We start from the raw sequence: 17643 nt of genomic DNA, 5'->3' as shown, positions 1-17643 counted from the left end.
CAGATTAAAGTGCCACTTGACTATCACCTTTGTTTATTAGATTTCGGAAAACACCTCCCCCTCTACCAGCCTTCCATTTTCATAATGTTGGCGTCTAATAATCATGCTTTTGTTTGGTTACAGAGCATATTCTGTTAAGGTATGAATTTGTGTCCATACGCATTGGCCTTTATATGTTTATATCCTACTGGAAATAAGTAGAAATGTTCATTAATTGCATATGTCAGCAATCCGATGTTTCAAAGTGATCAGCAGTGACATGTCATGTGACAGTGGTTCGAACTCAAATTAGAAGCGACTGAATGCCCCTTAGCCAGCACATCTCCTTCATGTCTCTGCAGAGTGATGTATTGTCTATATTGAGGGAGTTCAAGAATTGCTGTCAGCACAAAATTTCCTGGTCATCGGCACAAACATGCAATTATTAAAAGCTCCTCAGATTTTTCTAGTAGGGGATCTCAAGTTTTGTTCTCACTTCTTAGAATAACACCTGCAACCAAGTTGGAATAATATCATATTATTACGATGCGTATGAATATATATATATATATATATATATATATATATATATATATATATATATATATATATACACACACACACACACACACACACAAGTACACATCGATATATAATAGTATATATATATATATATATATATATATATATATATATATATATATATATCATATATATGTAGTACCATCACGTGTGATGTTTAAAAAGTGTAGCAAAGCCATTTAACTGTTTTATTATATCATTGTTTTTTTCTGGAAAAAAAAAATGCAAGTCTAAAAATTCTTTCAGCTTTTAATAACTCAGAAATCTAAATTTGCTGCAATGCATTATTTTTACCTTACTCTTATCTGATCAGCACACCACCATTAATACAGTGTTCTACGTACATTTGTTTTTTCAAGGAGTTGTAAACAAATACAATGATTGCCTAGAACGCTATTATCGATGCTTAAACAACACATTTAGGTACATCTAATGGCCTACGGATTTCCTACTGTTTGTCAAATCCTGGCTGATGGCTTTGTTTTTGTATCATTTACCAACTGGGAAAATAATTTGACTGGGAACTAATAAGTAGTTACAGTCTTACTCCACAGTGCATTTTACAAGCATTAAAGAATAAGCTGTAAAATGTCCCTATATGACTTATTGTACTGTCTCTTAAGCTCCATACAATATTTAATATATTCACAAACATTCACAGATTTTATTTGCATATTCTAGGTTGACTGATGAATGCAGCAAATTGCACACATATTAATTGCAGGACTAAGCTTGTGGTAATAAAGAAAGCCCCTCTCCACCCTCCTCTTACAACCATTATTTTTCATTTGAAAACACCAGCAGGGATACAATGTCCAGGCAGTGGTCCAGATAAGCTGCATATCTGCCATTTTTATCCATTAAAAAATCAGAAATACACACAAAATACGTTCTTTTTCCACAGCTTGTCTGCCTCCCCTAAAACATCCACTAACAACTACATCTCCCAGAACACAATGTCTTCTGTTACTCAACTGTACTGTCTACTTTACACAAGAAAAACCAACCCAACAAGCATTATCCAATCTCTGGCTAGCCCTGTTGTCTTTGCAGCCAATCACAGTAAGATTAAGAATAATTCGAAGCTAAACAGGTTGAAGCGTAACACCCCAGTCAAGCTATAAAACCAACTGGAACCATCTTCAGAGGCAACTGTTAAAAAAAGGTACCTTTAATAGTAAGCAACCTGTTTTATAACGTATTAATGCATTTCCTTATTTTATTTATTGGTATGGCTTTATATTGAAGTTTTAAGATGTTCAGTGGGTTTAAGAATTTAATGTTAAAATGTAATTAACATAATTAATCTGCACAGTCAGTGTGATAACTTGAAAAAAATGTGCTAAGCCGATAAAGAACCTTGCAGAACACACTCCTGGTTGTGCTGTAGTTCACAGTAACACTGCAGTTAAAATGCAAGGCTCTTTTTTTAATACCTACTCTATTTCCATTAAAGATTACACAATATTTATCGAGATTACTCATGACTGCAAGGTAATGTTGAATTTTACACCGTGAAAATACATTTTACTCTCAGAGTTAAAATTAGAAGGTAAGTTACTTCCAAACCCAAAACCTTATCTGGAGTGCTGTGTCCAGGTGAAATCTTTTTTTTTTTTTTTTTACTTATAATTCCGAGTCCATATTAATAATATTCTTCATACCTGTACAGTATGTGATCACCAACATTCTAAAGACTAATGTGAATTCAAATATTTAAAAGACTCTATTTCTTCTTCATTGCAGGGGGTACCATACAGCACAAGAGACACCTTTGTTTTAAACTCAACACATTTTTCTGACGCACTTTAAATTCAGTTATGATAGGCAGTCATTACCCAGTTAGACTGATTTTTAATCAGTTTTTAATCAATTCTGAAATCTTCTCCGCCATGCTCTTCTATCTGTTATACTGTATTGGTCTCAAATGTGCAGTTTTGAAAGAAACACTTTTTTTTTTTTACTTTAAAACATGATATCTACACTAAAAAAAATTCACTTGGAGTCCTAAATGGTTCCCACTGCTGTGATCCCTATTGACTGACATGCTTTCAGCCAGTAACATGCTTTGACCCAGAAAACAAAAAAAAAACCTGGAAAGTGGAAGTGGAACACATTTTCTAATGTACTACCAAATATCATGCTTTAAAATGAAATTACATGTGTTCCTTTAAAAAGTGCACATTTCATACAGCTAACTGAAGTGCAAAGCAGGTAAGATTTATGGATTTCACTTTCCACTTTTAAGAGTTCAAGAGATGCAGCTGTGAGAGCAGTAGCAGCCATGTGCTGCTAGTCAGATATACAGGCATTTCACACATGAGCTGCATCGGTGTCAAGTGAATCGCTGAAACAAAACTTCCTTTCGTTCCAGTCTTGCTTATGTCACCAAGTATACATATCAACTAACATCAAACAACTGCCAGGGTGTCTTGCAGTGCCTGTGGGTTCTAAACATTATCATACAAATGCCTTTCACATGAAAAATGTGTCAACATCCTTTTTCTCCCTTGGGAATGAAGCTGCTCAATACTCAAGAAGAGTGATATATCTAAAAGGGTCTTGAAAGGTAACTACCACGTTTCATATACCTCTGGTTGGAATTTAATAAAAAGGATTCAAATAAAAGTTCCTTCCAAGCACAGAAATTAGACAATGGTATAAAGGGACTGAACGGTCTCACTATCAGATTTCAATTGAAACCATGGGCTCATAAAGAAAATTACATTGATGTACTTTGTCTACAGGTACACTAGTTAAACATAGACAATTAAAAATAAAATCCTCTCTGGCAGAAATATGGATCAATACTTGAAAAATGAAGGTGTTCTATTTAAAAAATATATATACAATGGATAGGACTTCAACAAGCAGTAAACATACAATGACAGATTATATTATAGTATAATTCCAATTTTTCTTGCTTTTTTCGGTATAAACTTTTTTTTTTTTTTTAAATAATCGATTTTAAATAATGAATTATATTTTCAATTAAATGCATTAGGAGTAAGGGAAAAAAAAAACAACAACTTTGGACTGAGGACTTTCAATTGCATATTGGTGCAAAGAGCTTGATAAATCTGACCCCATGTGTCATGTTATACCTAATAATCCAGTGCCTTACTTCAACTGAATGGGAAGGCATCACCAATTCATGATGAGCAATGTTTGGATGGTATTCTCTTCCATGACTTTGTCACAGCTAAAATAACTCAATTTATATTAGAAGATGAACCAAACAATATGCAGTTCCTTCCCAATATCGCCCCTATATGTAGTACCACATGGAAATGCGTACTTTCTCTCTGATAGTGTTTAAATTGATAACCCAAGCTGTCAATTGATTTTGCAGTGTTACTGGCTGCAAGAGCTTGTTGATAAAATCCCGCTTTAAAACATCACAATCAAGCTTTACTACATCATACAGTACCACACTCAAGGGTTTGCTTTAACCACAAAAGTATGTGTGTATTCTGTCCTGTATGTGTTGTATAGAATAAATTACAATGCATCCAGTTTATATTTTGATATTCAACTTGAAAAATATTTTCCTCCATTATGATTTGGCAAAGCTAGTTTTAGCTAGTATAAGACTGTCCTGAACAGGTATTTTTTTAGATCAAGTGTACACTGAATTGGTGATTAGGTGATGAGATATTTTGGTAGATGGGACCATACTAGAATAAGTGTTATATATGCTACCCTGTTATTGTATAGTTGCAACACTTCAAAATAAGTAGGTGTTTTTTTATGCCACTGGAATTCAACAGGGCACTATATACAGTATTAGTTCATATGCAAGCACATTTTTTATATAAATATCTCACAAGTACATTTTTTTAATCTAAAAAAGCAACTGGGTAAACAGGATTAAATGCTCCTCATTATCAGTTGCTGAGGGATCACCTGCAATTACTGTTCTGCACTTTGAAGATCTCCACATGCTGTCAGTAATGTGTTTACAGTGTTCACAGGGGAGATATTATTGCAGCAAAAAAAATCAAACACTCTGAAACGAGATTGTAATTCCTTATTCTTTCACAGCAGAGCAGAGCAAGCATATGCTGTACTAGCTGCGTTTTCACAACTATATAAATAATGCATAGAAGCCATTAAAAATGGATTGGACGCGCACTTTTTTCTAGCTTCTCATTCAGGGCATTACATTTCAAAGGACTGGGAATATGCTGGACTCACAGTACATGTCGTACAGAAGGTGGATTTTTGAAGTTGAGTGGCCATGTTGAAAAGAGACTTGAAAAAGACTTTAAAGTTAAAAGTGTAAAAAGTTGTCAGGATGTTAACAATGAAAAGAAAAATGACAGGTACGTTATTTAAACAGTAACATAGCCTGTCTATGATTATCATTAAATCACATCCATTGGCGTGGCACTTAGAAGTCAAGTGTTGTTTTTGTTTTCAGGAATAATGGCGATACAACCATTGTGTGCTATCTAGGTCTCTATGTAGCCAATATGTTCACATGCCTGTGAAAAGTTTTCTGTACTGTATATCTTACAGTATATGGATAGCAGCTGTAGCTTCTGAGCCTCTTGTAGGATGTCCCTGGGGATTGTACACGTTGCATACAATCCCACATAGTCTGTATTCTATTGGAATACAAGTAGTCTATCACATTTCTTTTAGATATATGGTGTGTTACAGATAACTAATGCACCATTGTTGAAAATGCCTGAGCTCATTATCTTGCTCAAACATGAAGCCAGCACCAATTTGTTTCAAACACGAAAGAACAACTGCAAGGTGCTGCAATATTGACTGCTAATTGGGTTTTTTTAGAAGACAATTGTTCATGAGTTTACCATATTTATAATGACCAAATATTTTGTTCCGAATTCTATCCAGTCATAATGTGCAATCAAGCTTAAACTTGGTTTAAAACATAATTAACATATAAATAAGAAACACATTCAGCCACCCTTTTATCAGTTATCATAATAGTAACCCGCACAGATGTTGTCTTGAGAAAATCAAACTTTAAATGTTAGGGGAGGGAAAAACGAGAATGAGACTAATTTGATTATTAGTTTCACTTTCAACACCCGTGCAAGCTTCCCTGTAAAAAAAAAACAAAAAAAAAACAGCAGACTCACTGCATGTTATTAGCCGATTTCTAATTAATAAACACAAAGACTTCTAGTTGAAAGATTTGTCATTTAATTTTATTTTCTTAATTTAGCCCATCACAACATCATTCAGAATCTAGAACAGGATTATAAGTTGAGTTGAATTATCAAAAAGCCCTTGTGAGGAACTATTCAGAAGCATGTTTTAATGGTCTTCAGTATAAAACATATTGATATGAACAATTGCAAACCAAAAAAACATGAATGGTATGTAGGTGAGAAAATGATTTACCTTGTGGATAATGTGAACTTACTCTTGGACTTACTCAGTTCCTATGGAACACAATATAAATGCTTATTTAAAAATAAGCAGGATAGCATTTTACTGCAGCACGTAGCATACTTTTAAAATTATAACAATGACTATGTAATATTAAAACTCCCTGGTACAAGCTGTAATATGCATGGGTGAAAGTACTATGGTATAAACCATGATCTCTCATCTGTCATTATTACATGCACACTAATATCCCATTATAATTCAGTATGCAGAATATGCTGAATAATCATATGTCAACAGTTAAAACTCATAAGCTGATTGGCTGAAAGCCAGTCTGCTATCACCCTGACAACCTCCATTGAGACCTCTTCAACAGAAACCAAAATCAATATCCAAAAAAAAAAAAAAGAACTATGGTATCTAATTACTTTTATTATCAATCAAAAAATTCAAAACCTGAAATGCATAAAAATGAAAAGATATTAACAGTTCCCTCTATTGCAACACCATCCAGTTTAAATGATCCCACGCCATTACTGCCAAGAAACTCTCCTTAATGGTAATTCCCTCTAAGTCTGAAGCTTCTCTCATACAGGAATATAGTGAGACCATGAATATCTATATTTAGAATTAAAAAAAAAAAAGAAATGGACTACATTTTTTTCTTAAATGCCTGCTCAGTTCCTCATGTAAGAATCCTTGGTTTTGATTGATAAACACATTTCTCCCCATACTGCTGCCATTTCTTTAGTATTATTCCTTTTTCAATGTCATTCTAAACCATGAAAACAAAACAGAACAACGAAAACCACAGAAACCCAAAGGAATAAGCAAAGGAGCATTTAGAGAGCATGGAAGGGGTGAAGCTTAAGCCATTAAAATATGCATTGGTACCCACATAATGTAAATATAATTTTCTCTAAATTGCATGATATCTCTACTTCAGTGGACATAGGAGGGAAAGGAAGCTGTAATAATATTGCAATAATATTGAGGTATTTCAAAATTAAGTCCCTAATAAATTAAGAATTGCTGTTGCAATGCCTCATAGTTTCCAGGGATGTTGTTTACATGTGTAATAAAATGGAGGTGGATACCTCTTGTTTGCATTTTTACTGCTCTTTTTCAACCCCTGAACTGTGAATAAAGTAAAATATAGTCTAATACATGGCCCTGGGGCAAATGAGCAATGAATAGGAATTGTTTACCATTAAACAAATGGTATTCAAAGCAACGAAAAGGTAATCATTTTTTCACCACCACTTTTTTGCAAATTAAAATATAAAACATAAAAAAATACTAATATTTGCCATGGAAACACAGTGATTTTTAATCTGATGGTGGGAATGATGAAACAGTACCTCTCATCATGTACAAACTCAGAACTTTTTAATCATAAGAAATATTTGTAAAGTGTAAACTTGCTGTGGGTTTAATGTTAATGGATCAATTCATTCCTTCCTTCCTTAGAACTGCCAGTATGGGTGGGGGTGGGGGCATGGGGGAGAATGGTAATGTTCTTTTGTAACATTTTGATGAATTATGTGTATCTCATTTCTCAAATAAAAATCTGATCACAAAAAAAGAACTGCCAGTATCAATATTTTGTTCTTAACAATTTTGAGGGTTAAGGGCCAACTAACAGCTGGAAGTTATCATTTATAAATGATAAATTCGTAATAAAAATGTATTGTGTAACAATACTACTGTATTTTTAATTTTTTTATTTTTTTATTACTAACCCTGTAGTTAAAACCCTTTTTTGTATTATAACACCACCACATAAGTCAATAATGGTTCAAATGCAGCTCTTCTGGCTTCAAGACAACTAAAATTTCAAAATCTAAAATGGGAAGATATGGAAAGTACTACTACATTGGTAAGGCATAATAAAACAGAATTAAAAGGTGTTAAAAATAGACGATTAGATGTGTAGGTGGGATGAAATACCAGACATACAGCATTATTTCCCTACCCTGTGATACTGGACTATTCCTGTTTCCCCACAAACCAGAGCTTCGTTTTATAAATGCTGCCCTGGAAAGCATTTCCAATGAGCACTGTGCTGTCACAGTGACTGCCCTCCCCTTCTCACTGCAGGCAGGTTCACACAGGATTCGAGGAGAATGGTTATCCCTGTGATCATAGGTTTCTAATTAAACCTGTGCCAAATTCTGAGCCCTACTGTGGGTGCCAATCATACTTTAAACAGTGTCAACAAACACAGTGCTTATCAGCACAGTGGCACAAATGTATCTTTACAATTCAATCGAATTACACTGACATTCCTCTAAAAATAAAACTTTAAGTGTACGCTTACATTAATTTTAATGTGAAGAGTTGGCATTAGCACTTACATTTAGTGTTGCATTATAGCAGTGGAATCCTCAACAGTCCCTCTACAAAAACATGTGTTGTATTAACTTAAGAAATCACCAACTAGGAACTAATGATAAAATAGCAAATATGGATGTTTTATTAATGCATCAAGATGAATGGCTGAAATAAATTACCTATTTCAAAAAAGTCTATCTCCACCAGTAGAAACTGTTTGAATCTAGTAGTTCTAGTTCTAGGTCTGTTTAGGTCGCATTTGTATCACATTCAGCTAGTTTAACCTGTGTATTTAATATAACTATGTTTGAATGTAAAGTTAATCCACCAAGATAGAAAATAAAGAGCAACTTTTAATATTAATATACATTTCATTTATATAAAAATGTGTTCCTTACCTTAAATTTATCAACTTCAGTCTTTGAGCAAGTGGCATGGTAGGACAGGACCTGTGACAGAATCATACCTTTAACAAGACTCTTTAATTTGTAGTTTTATTAGCAGGAAAAACATTAGCAGAGACATGAAATGTGGTTAAAAATATCCCAAGGCTGATTCCTGTACTATTGTAATTGCCTAATCAAGATGCAAAAGTTGTTTCTCATTTATAATAAAATCTAAGAGAGCTCAGTATTGGAACAGATGCTTAAATAAATCACATGCCATAAATCGTGCATAACAAGGTCAACATGAGCTAGATTATGAGAACCTCAAGAATTTCCAGAAAAAAGTGCATCAGTTTTGTCACGATCTGAAGAACTGTTCTTTTTTTTTTAAATAAATTAATACATTTAGACTGCCTAATTATTATCATAATGTACTGTTACTAGTTAATTAAATATTTTATTAACTTTTAATTACAATACACAATTACCATGAGTTCAAAATAAAAATCAACATTACATTTAGTAAATAAGTCTTAAATCTTACTGAGTGATAACCACCTTTATTAAAATTTGATATCACCTCCTTTTTGCTCAATTCTGGGGGAGATAATTTGGCAATCAACAGATCAGTTTCTAGAGCTCAACACTTGAAGACTTCTTTTCACTATAATTTTCAACTCGATCCAGCAGTGCTCGAATGGAATGAGAACTGGACTAAAGAACCATAATATGCCCTTGCATATTACTAAAGGTACTGTATATGAATCAATAAATGCTGTCTGTGGGCACCATGCTATATGACACCCAGTGGTGATGTACCAGGCTTGTGACTGAGAAGGCTGAGATGCTGTCATGGAAAGTTAAGGGACGCTGTCCCTTCAGGTGCTTTTCTCATATCTTTTACTACTTATGCATTTCTGATTTGATCAAGTACTCTCATGTTTATTCAGACATGTCAAGGGCTCCGATCTACATTCTTCTTCTTCCTGTAATGCGTCACCTCTACAAAATATTGCTTTTAAAAAAAGGTAATAGATAGCATAAGAAGGACTATATAGGTTTGCATTGCTTATGAGTTCTTGAACAGCTTCATTTTTCTTCATATTTTTTTTTGAAAGCTGCTCAGTTGACAGCATTGATGACTGAAGGCTCTCCACAGGCGGTACAGCTCAGGAGAAATCAGCCTTGCACAGGAGGTTGAGAATACAATCTGGTCTCTATAACTGTCAAGTACTTGGCCATTAGGGTCTGATCTGATACCGACCCAGAAACTTTGCAAAGGCCTTCAAATAGCTTTCCATTTCTACTGAGCTCAGGTTAAACCCAACATACAACCATGAGATGAGAGCCTGCGTATCCTATTGCTAACCTTACACACTCGTTGTACTGTATCAGTGGGTTTATAATAAAAGAGAAATGTCATGTGAAAAATATTCTGTCCTTACATCCAATGCTACCGACTGTTTTGCCCAGGATTTCTTCACTTGATCGTACATTATTGTGTTGTTGATGCCAAGGCCACAGAAGATAACGAATGCCTGTGGGAAGCAGCACAAGGGTTTTGTTAGGGTCTAGACATGTGTACATATCTGGTACTTCAGTGCTATAAAACAGGCAGGTTTAATATGCAGGTAATAAATAAGAGCAATAAATAACACATAAACATAAATATTACACTGGGGGTAAGCTTTTCTTTGGCAAGGATTTGACTATTATCTACAAACTTTACTGCCAGGCCATTTATAGGGGCAGTACATACAGTTTTACCTTATTTGCCTTAGAATGGCAATTAAAAATAATGATAATACATCATGCCAATAGAATTCTTTACATATTGTTGTACTATTTGTAAATTACTTCTACTATTAAAGACACAGATGTTTCAACAACCCCTTTTTTTCTAGTGTTATTCTTCTAAGAAAGAATAATATCTATGTACAAACTGTATTAATGATGAATCCAAAACAGTTGGATATACTGTAGTTTAGCAAGCAAAATGTGTTAATACCCTCTAGTTAGTAAGTAATAAAACTTAACAATGTTAACATTTAAGAATGCTATATTAATGCATTATGAACAGCAGTAACACAAATTTCACTAAGCATTAATTTACAACTGTTGAATCAAGTAGTTCCAGTACATTTCTATGCTAGAATTAGCACCAGAATCACAGTGCTAAGCAAATTATGGGGGAAAAAAACACCTCAAAGAGCCGCTGATCAGCATCATCAAAAGGTTTCCCATCAAGTCTGTTTAAAACTTGAGCCACTCCTGTGTTAGGAACAAAATTAATGTCAGGTTATTTAGGAATGTCATGTGTACAGGTAATAGAACCCCTTCTTTTTAATCGTTGCTATGTGTTCAGAATGACTGCTTATGTTTCATATACTCAGGACCCCAATCACTTAAAAGTAACACCCACACATTCAATAGTTATTCAGCAAACAGTCTCCCAGCACACTTTCAAAATTAGGAAGCATTTTGCTATCAGTGACTCAGAATTAATGTTAAATACTAGAATACATGCAGTTTCTATGCTTTACTGTATTTATTTTCCTAGTAGATGTATCTAGTTGTATGTACAGTACACAAGGGTAAGTCAAATATATTTACTTGTCATTTAAAAAAATGGCAAATACAATTCTAACGGAAAAAAATAAATAAAAAACTATTTACAAGCACCTAAATTAAATGTCTAAATTGTTTATACCGGTAGTTTTGTAACCGTACAGACATTTTAGAGTAAAGAGCTTCGAGAAGCGATTCTAGGCCATTGTTTCTGTCAACTAACTAACCAAAGACACAACAAAACAAAACTTTAAACCAAAAATACACACAACAAAAAGAAAACAAAAACAAAAACAAAAATGAACTTCTACTGAAGACAAGGCAGACAAGACACATTGCTGTTTGTGGTTAGTTGCGTTAGGAACGACGTGCTTGCTGATCTGCACAAGTTAGTCCTGAAAATGGAACTTAATTCTGTTAAAAAAAAAAAAAAAGGCTGCCTTTGCCTGCTCCATTCCAGAAGTGTGTGTGAGTGATGAGTCTGGTTTGAGTTATAAACCCATAACCACAACAATCTGACAGATAATTTATTGATTGTTAATGTTAAATAAAACATGTGTTCAAAGAGAAAATAAGCATTCAATTTTTTTTTGCATCCAGAATAAAAAAGCAAATAGCTTCAAATGCCCTTTTCACCTTTTACTGTACTTTTTTTTGCAGTGGTTCAGAGCAGAGTGGTTCTGAATTATTTTTAGCAGTGGTTCAGAGTGGCTCTGAATTCTTCTAGCAGTGGTTCAGAGTGGTTCTGAATTATTTTGCTCCAGTATTCAGTTTTAATAGAGCAAGTGGAGCCTTCATATACTACATTCTAGGATTCAACAGAGGCATTGACTTCCTTCTAAACGAGTTATAAAGATTAACAACAGAATATTGGAGAAACAGAATTCAAAACCGCTCAGTGTCCTCTCAACTATTCTGAATCTAAATCAAATAGTAAGAGCAAAAAATCTGCAATACTGTATGATTCTCTGTAAAGCCAATTGCCAGTACATTTCCAGTATGCTGATTAATTTATGATGGTGGTATCTGTGTGGTATTTTTTTTTTACTTAACCCACTTTAAAACACATGTCCAGTATGACATCTGAAGCTTCAAAATATTTGTTTGAGCACCTAGATTTTCTTTACATTTTAAATGTTTATTTTTAAGCTTAACGGTTTTGTGCTTGTCTGGCAGCGGTAGTGTAGTAATATAATTAGAATTACTTTAATTTGTGGCTCTGATAACTTCCACCCACGCTCTACTGAGTGACAGCTCATCATCCTAAAGCTGACCATCGGAAACAGCCTGATGTCTCCTTTCAACTTCACTGACTTCCCAACATTCCCTTCTGATACTGTATTACCAAAAGGGAAATAATGATTTCCAGATGGAGCTCTCTGTGGTAATAAACAAGAGCCCAGCTTTCTCTGTACATTGAAATCCCAGAAAAGCTGAACCAGTGAGCCAGGTTAGGCAACCAATCAGGTGAAAAACGTTAGATTGTCTATGCAGTCTTGGGTGAAATAATATAAGACCATCTCAAAACATGTCTGTATCATTGATATGGATGATGTACCAAAACAGTTTATTTTTACTGGACACCACCAGTAATGGAACTGTACTGACAGAATCATAGAATACAGCTGTGTACCACATATGAGGACAATAACTCAAAGTGTACCGCCTATTTACCAAGAAACTTGAAAAGTCATGACCTCTATATTGAAGCACTATACAGCTATGGCCAGACATTTTACATCACTCTATAGAATTAACTAATTTTGCTTCATAAAGGCAAATGAAACCTGCTGAATATTGACTTCCACACCTCTTTGTAGTTTTCCATATACTTAACGAAAAATGTGACATTTTCGAAATCTAATGTCAGATACCGTTCTTCTATTTTGGCTTGCCATAGACTTTTGTGATATCATATTGTAGTTTCTATGATTATATGATTTTAAATAAAATATAAAATATCTTAATATATATATATATATATATATATATATATATATATATATATATATATATATATATATATATATATATATATATATATATATATATATATTCTCGTCAGGATTTTATTAATAATGTCTCAGTCCAAAGATTCTAGATGTGGTCACCAATACATTTATTTTCATATAAGACACTGGTACTACTATATACTTTTATTCAGGTTCTCTTTTTATGCAAAGGTACAAAGTGCTGAGAGAGTTAAGGAGCTGAAAAGTAATTTTAGTTTCTCACGGACTACCTTCAATTCATTTGGGAATATCCAACATCAGAGCTACAGTGTATGAATATCTTTAAATAATCACTGTAAACTCTCATCAGACTTGAGACAAATGATATTGTACACATACAATCAAAATCAAGTCTCTAAGAGATGGGTATGTTTTCCATTCTGTCAGAATCTGGACCTACTGTACTCAGCTATCAACAATGTAACAGATCTGTTGGAAAAATACAATAGAAACTTACCAATTATTTGATGGTTACTGTTCCAAATAGGCACACAAAGGACAGAGCGTATATGAAAGCCAGAGAACTGATCAGCCTGGAAGAAAAAAAGGGGTTATACAGTGCAATCCCTATATGAACAGCACTAAAAGGGTTATACAGTGCCCCTTCATGAGTAAAATGGAGAACTGGTTCTAATAGACAAAGAGCTCAGATCAATTGAGAGAAGCTGATGAGTGATCTTGATGGTGAGCAGGTCTTTATATGAAGCTAGTTGCCTGGGGGTTTACTGTAAACATCTAGCTGTATTTTAATTTCAGTAAAGCAGATGCAAGCCTTAGAATCCTATGAAAAAGCATTTCAATCCAACATGGTGTCAAATAAATGTATCTTACACTATTTTGGGTTTGCCACAATGTTTGCGACATTCCCTATGGAACAGTTGTAATCCTTTTGATTAGGGATCTGTTATAAGAGGTACAGCACCTATAGCAAGTATTCACCCCCCTTGGACTTTTTCACAGTTTGTTGTGTTAGAACCTAAAATCTTGTTGCATTTAAATGTTTTTTTTTTCCTTTGATTTAAACAACCTACTCAACACTTTGAAAAGGCAAGAGAATTTGTATTGTGAAACAACAGTTAATGGAAAAAAAAAAAAAAAAAAAAAAAAAAAAAAAAAGAAATGTCTTGGTTAGATAAGTATTCACCCCCCTGAGTCAATGCTTGGTAGAACCACTTTTGGGAGCAATTACAGGTGTGAGTCTTTTGGGGTAAGTCTCTACCATCATGCAATATTTGTCCATTCTTCTTGGCAAAATTGTTCAAGCTCTGTTAAGTTGGATGGGGATCATTGGTGGACAGCAATTTTCAAGTCTTACCATAGATTCTCAATCGGATTCATATCCGGGCTTTGACTGGGCCACTCTAGGGCATTCACTTTCTTGTTTTTAAGCCACTCCAGTGTTGCTTTGGCTGTGTGCTTGCGGTCATTGTCCTTCTGAAAGGTGAATCTTCGTCCCAGTCTTAGGTCTTTTGCAGACTGAAGCAGGTTTTCCTCAAGGATTTGACTATATTTAGCTACATCCATTTTGCCCTCTACCCTGACAAGCTTCCCAGTCCCTGCCAATGAAAAGCATCCCCATAGCATGATGCTGCCACCACCATGCTTCACAGTAGGTATGGTGTTATCAGGGTGATGTGCTGTGTTGGGTTTGCGACAGACATAATGCTTTGCATTTAGGCCAGATAGTTCAATTTTTGTTTTATCGGACAACAACATTTTTGCAAAATCTTTTCAGAGTCTCCCACATGCCTTTTTGCAAATTCCAAGCGGGATTTTACATGGGCTTTTTGCAGAAATGGCTTCCTCTTCCATACAGGCCAGATCTGTGGAGTACCTCAGCTATTGTTGACACATGGACAGTTTTTCCCATCTCAGCCATGGAACACTGTAGATCTCCCACAGTTGTCATTGGCCTCTTGGTGGCTTCTCTGTCCTTCTTACCCGGCTGCTCAGTTTGGGAGGACAGCCTGCTCTAAGCAGATTCTGGGTGGTGCCGTATACCTTCCACTTCTTAATGATCGACTTGACTGTGCTCCAAGGGATATTCAATGCCTTTAAAATCTTTTTATACCCCTCCTGTGATCTGTGCCTTTCCACAACTTTATCCCTGAGTTGTTTTGAAAGCTCCTTGATCTTCATGGTAGTATCTTTGCTTTGAATGTACTACCCAACTGTGGGACCTTACAGAGACAGGTGTATTTAATCTGAAATCATGTGAACCACTTTTATTGCACACAGATGGACTCCATTTAATTTATTGTGTGAATTCTGAAGGCAAATGGTTGCACCTGAGCTTATTTAGGAGTGTCATAGCAAAGGGGGTGAATACTTATCTAACTTTTCAGGTTTTTATTTTTAATTGATTTGTTTTTTCACCCCCTCATTTTTTCACACATTCAAAGTGTTGAGTAGGTTGTGTAAATCAAAGGTAAAATAAATCCCATTTAAATGCATCAAGATTTCAGGTTGTAGCACAACAAACTGTGAAAAAGTCCAAGGGGGGTGAATACTACCTATAGGAACTGTATATAGCTAACTTACTTCTGCATCAAAGCGAGGGTCCTGATATGCATCACTGATGTTAACTGGAAGACCGGTGGAAGCGACAAGCTCAGCTATGCTGTTGTTGATCAGCCAGTCCGAGTAGGAAGACTTCTCCAAGCTGTCTTTGAAACTTGGTACGGGAGTGTTCCAAACAAAGGAGAAAGGAATACATTAGGAGGCCAATTTTAAATAATATAAAATAATTAACAAGAGTCTCATTCACATCTTCAAATTCTAAAGTAAACATTTGTTGTCAACGCACAGTGTTTTACCTTAAGGTTCCGTGCAAGTTAGTGATGTTTTAAAATTATTATTAGCTGGTGTGTAGAAAGCTTTGGATGCACAGGCAGCTTGCCCACATTAACATGCAGGTTTAAACACTCTTTGTAGCACAATTAGTCTAGGTGTTTTGGGAACATTTATTAGCTGTAGTTTTTGAATAGTGGCGTGTTCTCTCAGCATGTGGCATAAGTAGGGTGCTCCACACATACCTTACATCTTAGTTGAAACACCACCTCCCGTTAATCATAAGACTTGTATTTCCACAAGGAATGCTACCCAAGTCATTAATGTTTCATAGTGAAAATCCGGTTTGGTCTTAATGTAAAAAATGGTATTCGCCAAACCGTTTTATAATTGAGTGTCTTGAAATATGTGCTTTATACTGACATAAAAGTAATATGTATACATACACCCACACACACACACATTGGTAATTTACAGCATTTCACCACTGGGTTCCCTGTTTAGCAATGGAGAGAACACAGATATGCTTTTTATCTATAAAACAGCAACATTAACAGAAGAGTTCAGTGACTTCTAATATAGAAGAGTTTTACAACTGGTATCTATATTTTTCAATACAACATGTTAACACCAGGGGGATTGATATTGTGGTGGGCTTACTGTCCCTACATCACAAAAAACAACCTTATTTATCAGAGAATTCATTCTTAAACCCTGCTCTGAAAAAAATAAACGCAAAAGTCTTCAAAGTCACAGACGACTTCAGCTCCATTAGCAATCCAATTTCCGAGCTGCAACCGATTTCTAGGAAAGTAATCTGCAGTGTGTTTTCCCTGAGAATTTAAACATAAAGAAGATAGCAAATGTTCCCTTTGAGATTTTAAACTGTTGTGACCAGGATGACTTATGGTGACGTACAGCCAGGAAGTGAATGGACATCAACACCAGTCTGGGGTAATGAAAGCGCTGCTGCGGGTTTTAATAATAAATAAAAAACACTTATAACAAACAAGAACGGCACAGAGGCCAAAACAAACAAACAGATAAAAAAAAAAACAAGTAACATGCTGGTTTATAGCCAGCATGAGTACAACCAGAACGAGCAGCAATTGTTTTTATTCTTACTTTCTTTATCTCATGACTCATGTCTCTCGTTCTCCCCTCTGAACACCAACCTCGATCAACAAAAGCTGTGGGTTTTTATACACCTGACCATTGCCAAATTAGTAATAAATTAATAGATCTGGAAACGGTCACATTCTGCAAGAGTTTAGCAGGGATGGGGAAGTTTAATCCCATCCATGCGGCAAAACAATTAACAATAAAATAACATGTTTTACAAACATAAACAATAAATTTAAAATACTAATACAATAAATAATATAATACACACAGGGGCGAGGTGTAGCCCGTCACACCTCCCAAATGCCAAATATGAAAATGCAGAAAGAAATGTAGTACTACAAAAAAAGAAAAAATGAATAGCAATAATTTTGGAAGTGGTTTCATCTGTGTAATTAAAAAAAAATTCAATGTAACAACCCTAAAGAGACTGTGCTTTGAAGCACAGGGAAACAATGGGAAATGCTTATGAACAATAAAACTGGTAAACTCTGCTTTACACA

At 34.8% G+C, this 17643-nt stretch overlaps 1 protein-coding gene across 1 annotated transcript in view; it reads right to left on the bottom strand.

The window, feature by feature from the left end:
• The window catches only part of LOC121322226 (dual 3',5'-cyclic-AMP and -GMP phosphodiesterase 11A-like), a 73623-nt gene that overhangs the window by 18362 nt on the left and 37618 nt on the right, over positions 1 to 17643 (bottom strand). The window contains exons 6-10 of the mRNA XM_041261881.1: positions 15770 to 15902; positions 13686 to 13761; positions 10852 to 10919; positions 10094 to 10186; positions 8661 to 8711 (exon numbers count right to left, since the gene is read on the bottom strand). Of these exons, the coding sequence (XP_041117815.1) occupies positions 8661 to 8711; positions 10094 to 10186; positions 10852 to 10919; positions 13686 to 13761; positions 15770 to 15902 (421 nt within the window). The remainder of the gene's footprint in view (positions 1 to 8660; positions 8712 to 10093; positions 10187 to 10851; positions 10920 to 13685; positions 13762 to 15769; positions 15903 to 17643) is intronic.

This window comes from Polyodon spathula, chromosome 10 (assembly GCF_017654505.1).
Source record: "Polyodon spathula isolate WHYD16114869_AA chromosome 10, ASM1765450v1, whole genome shotgun sequence".
NCBI lineage: Eukaryota > Metazoa > Chordata > Actinopteri > Acipenseriformes > Polyodontidae > Polyodon > Polyodon spathula.
The sequence above is the reverse complement of the archived record's forward strand: the minus strand, read 5'-3'. Positions and strand labels throughout refer to the sequence as shown.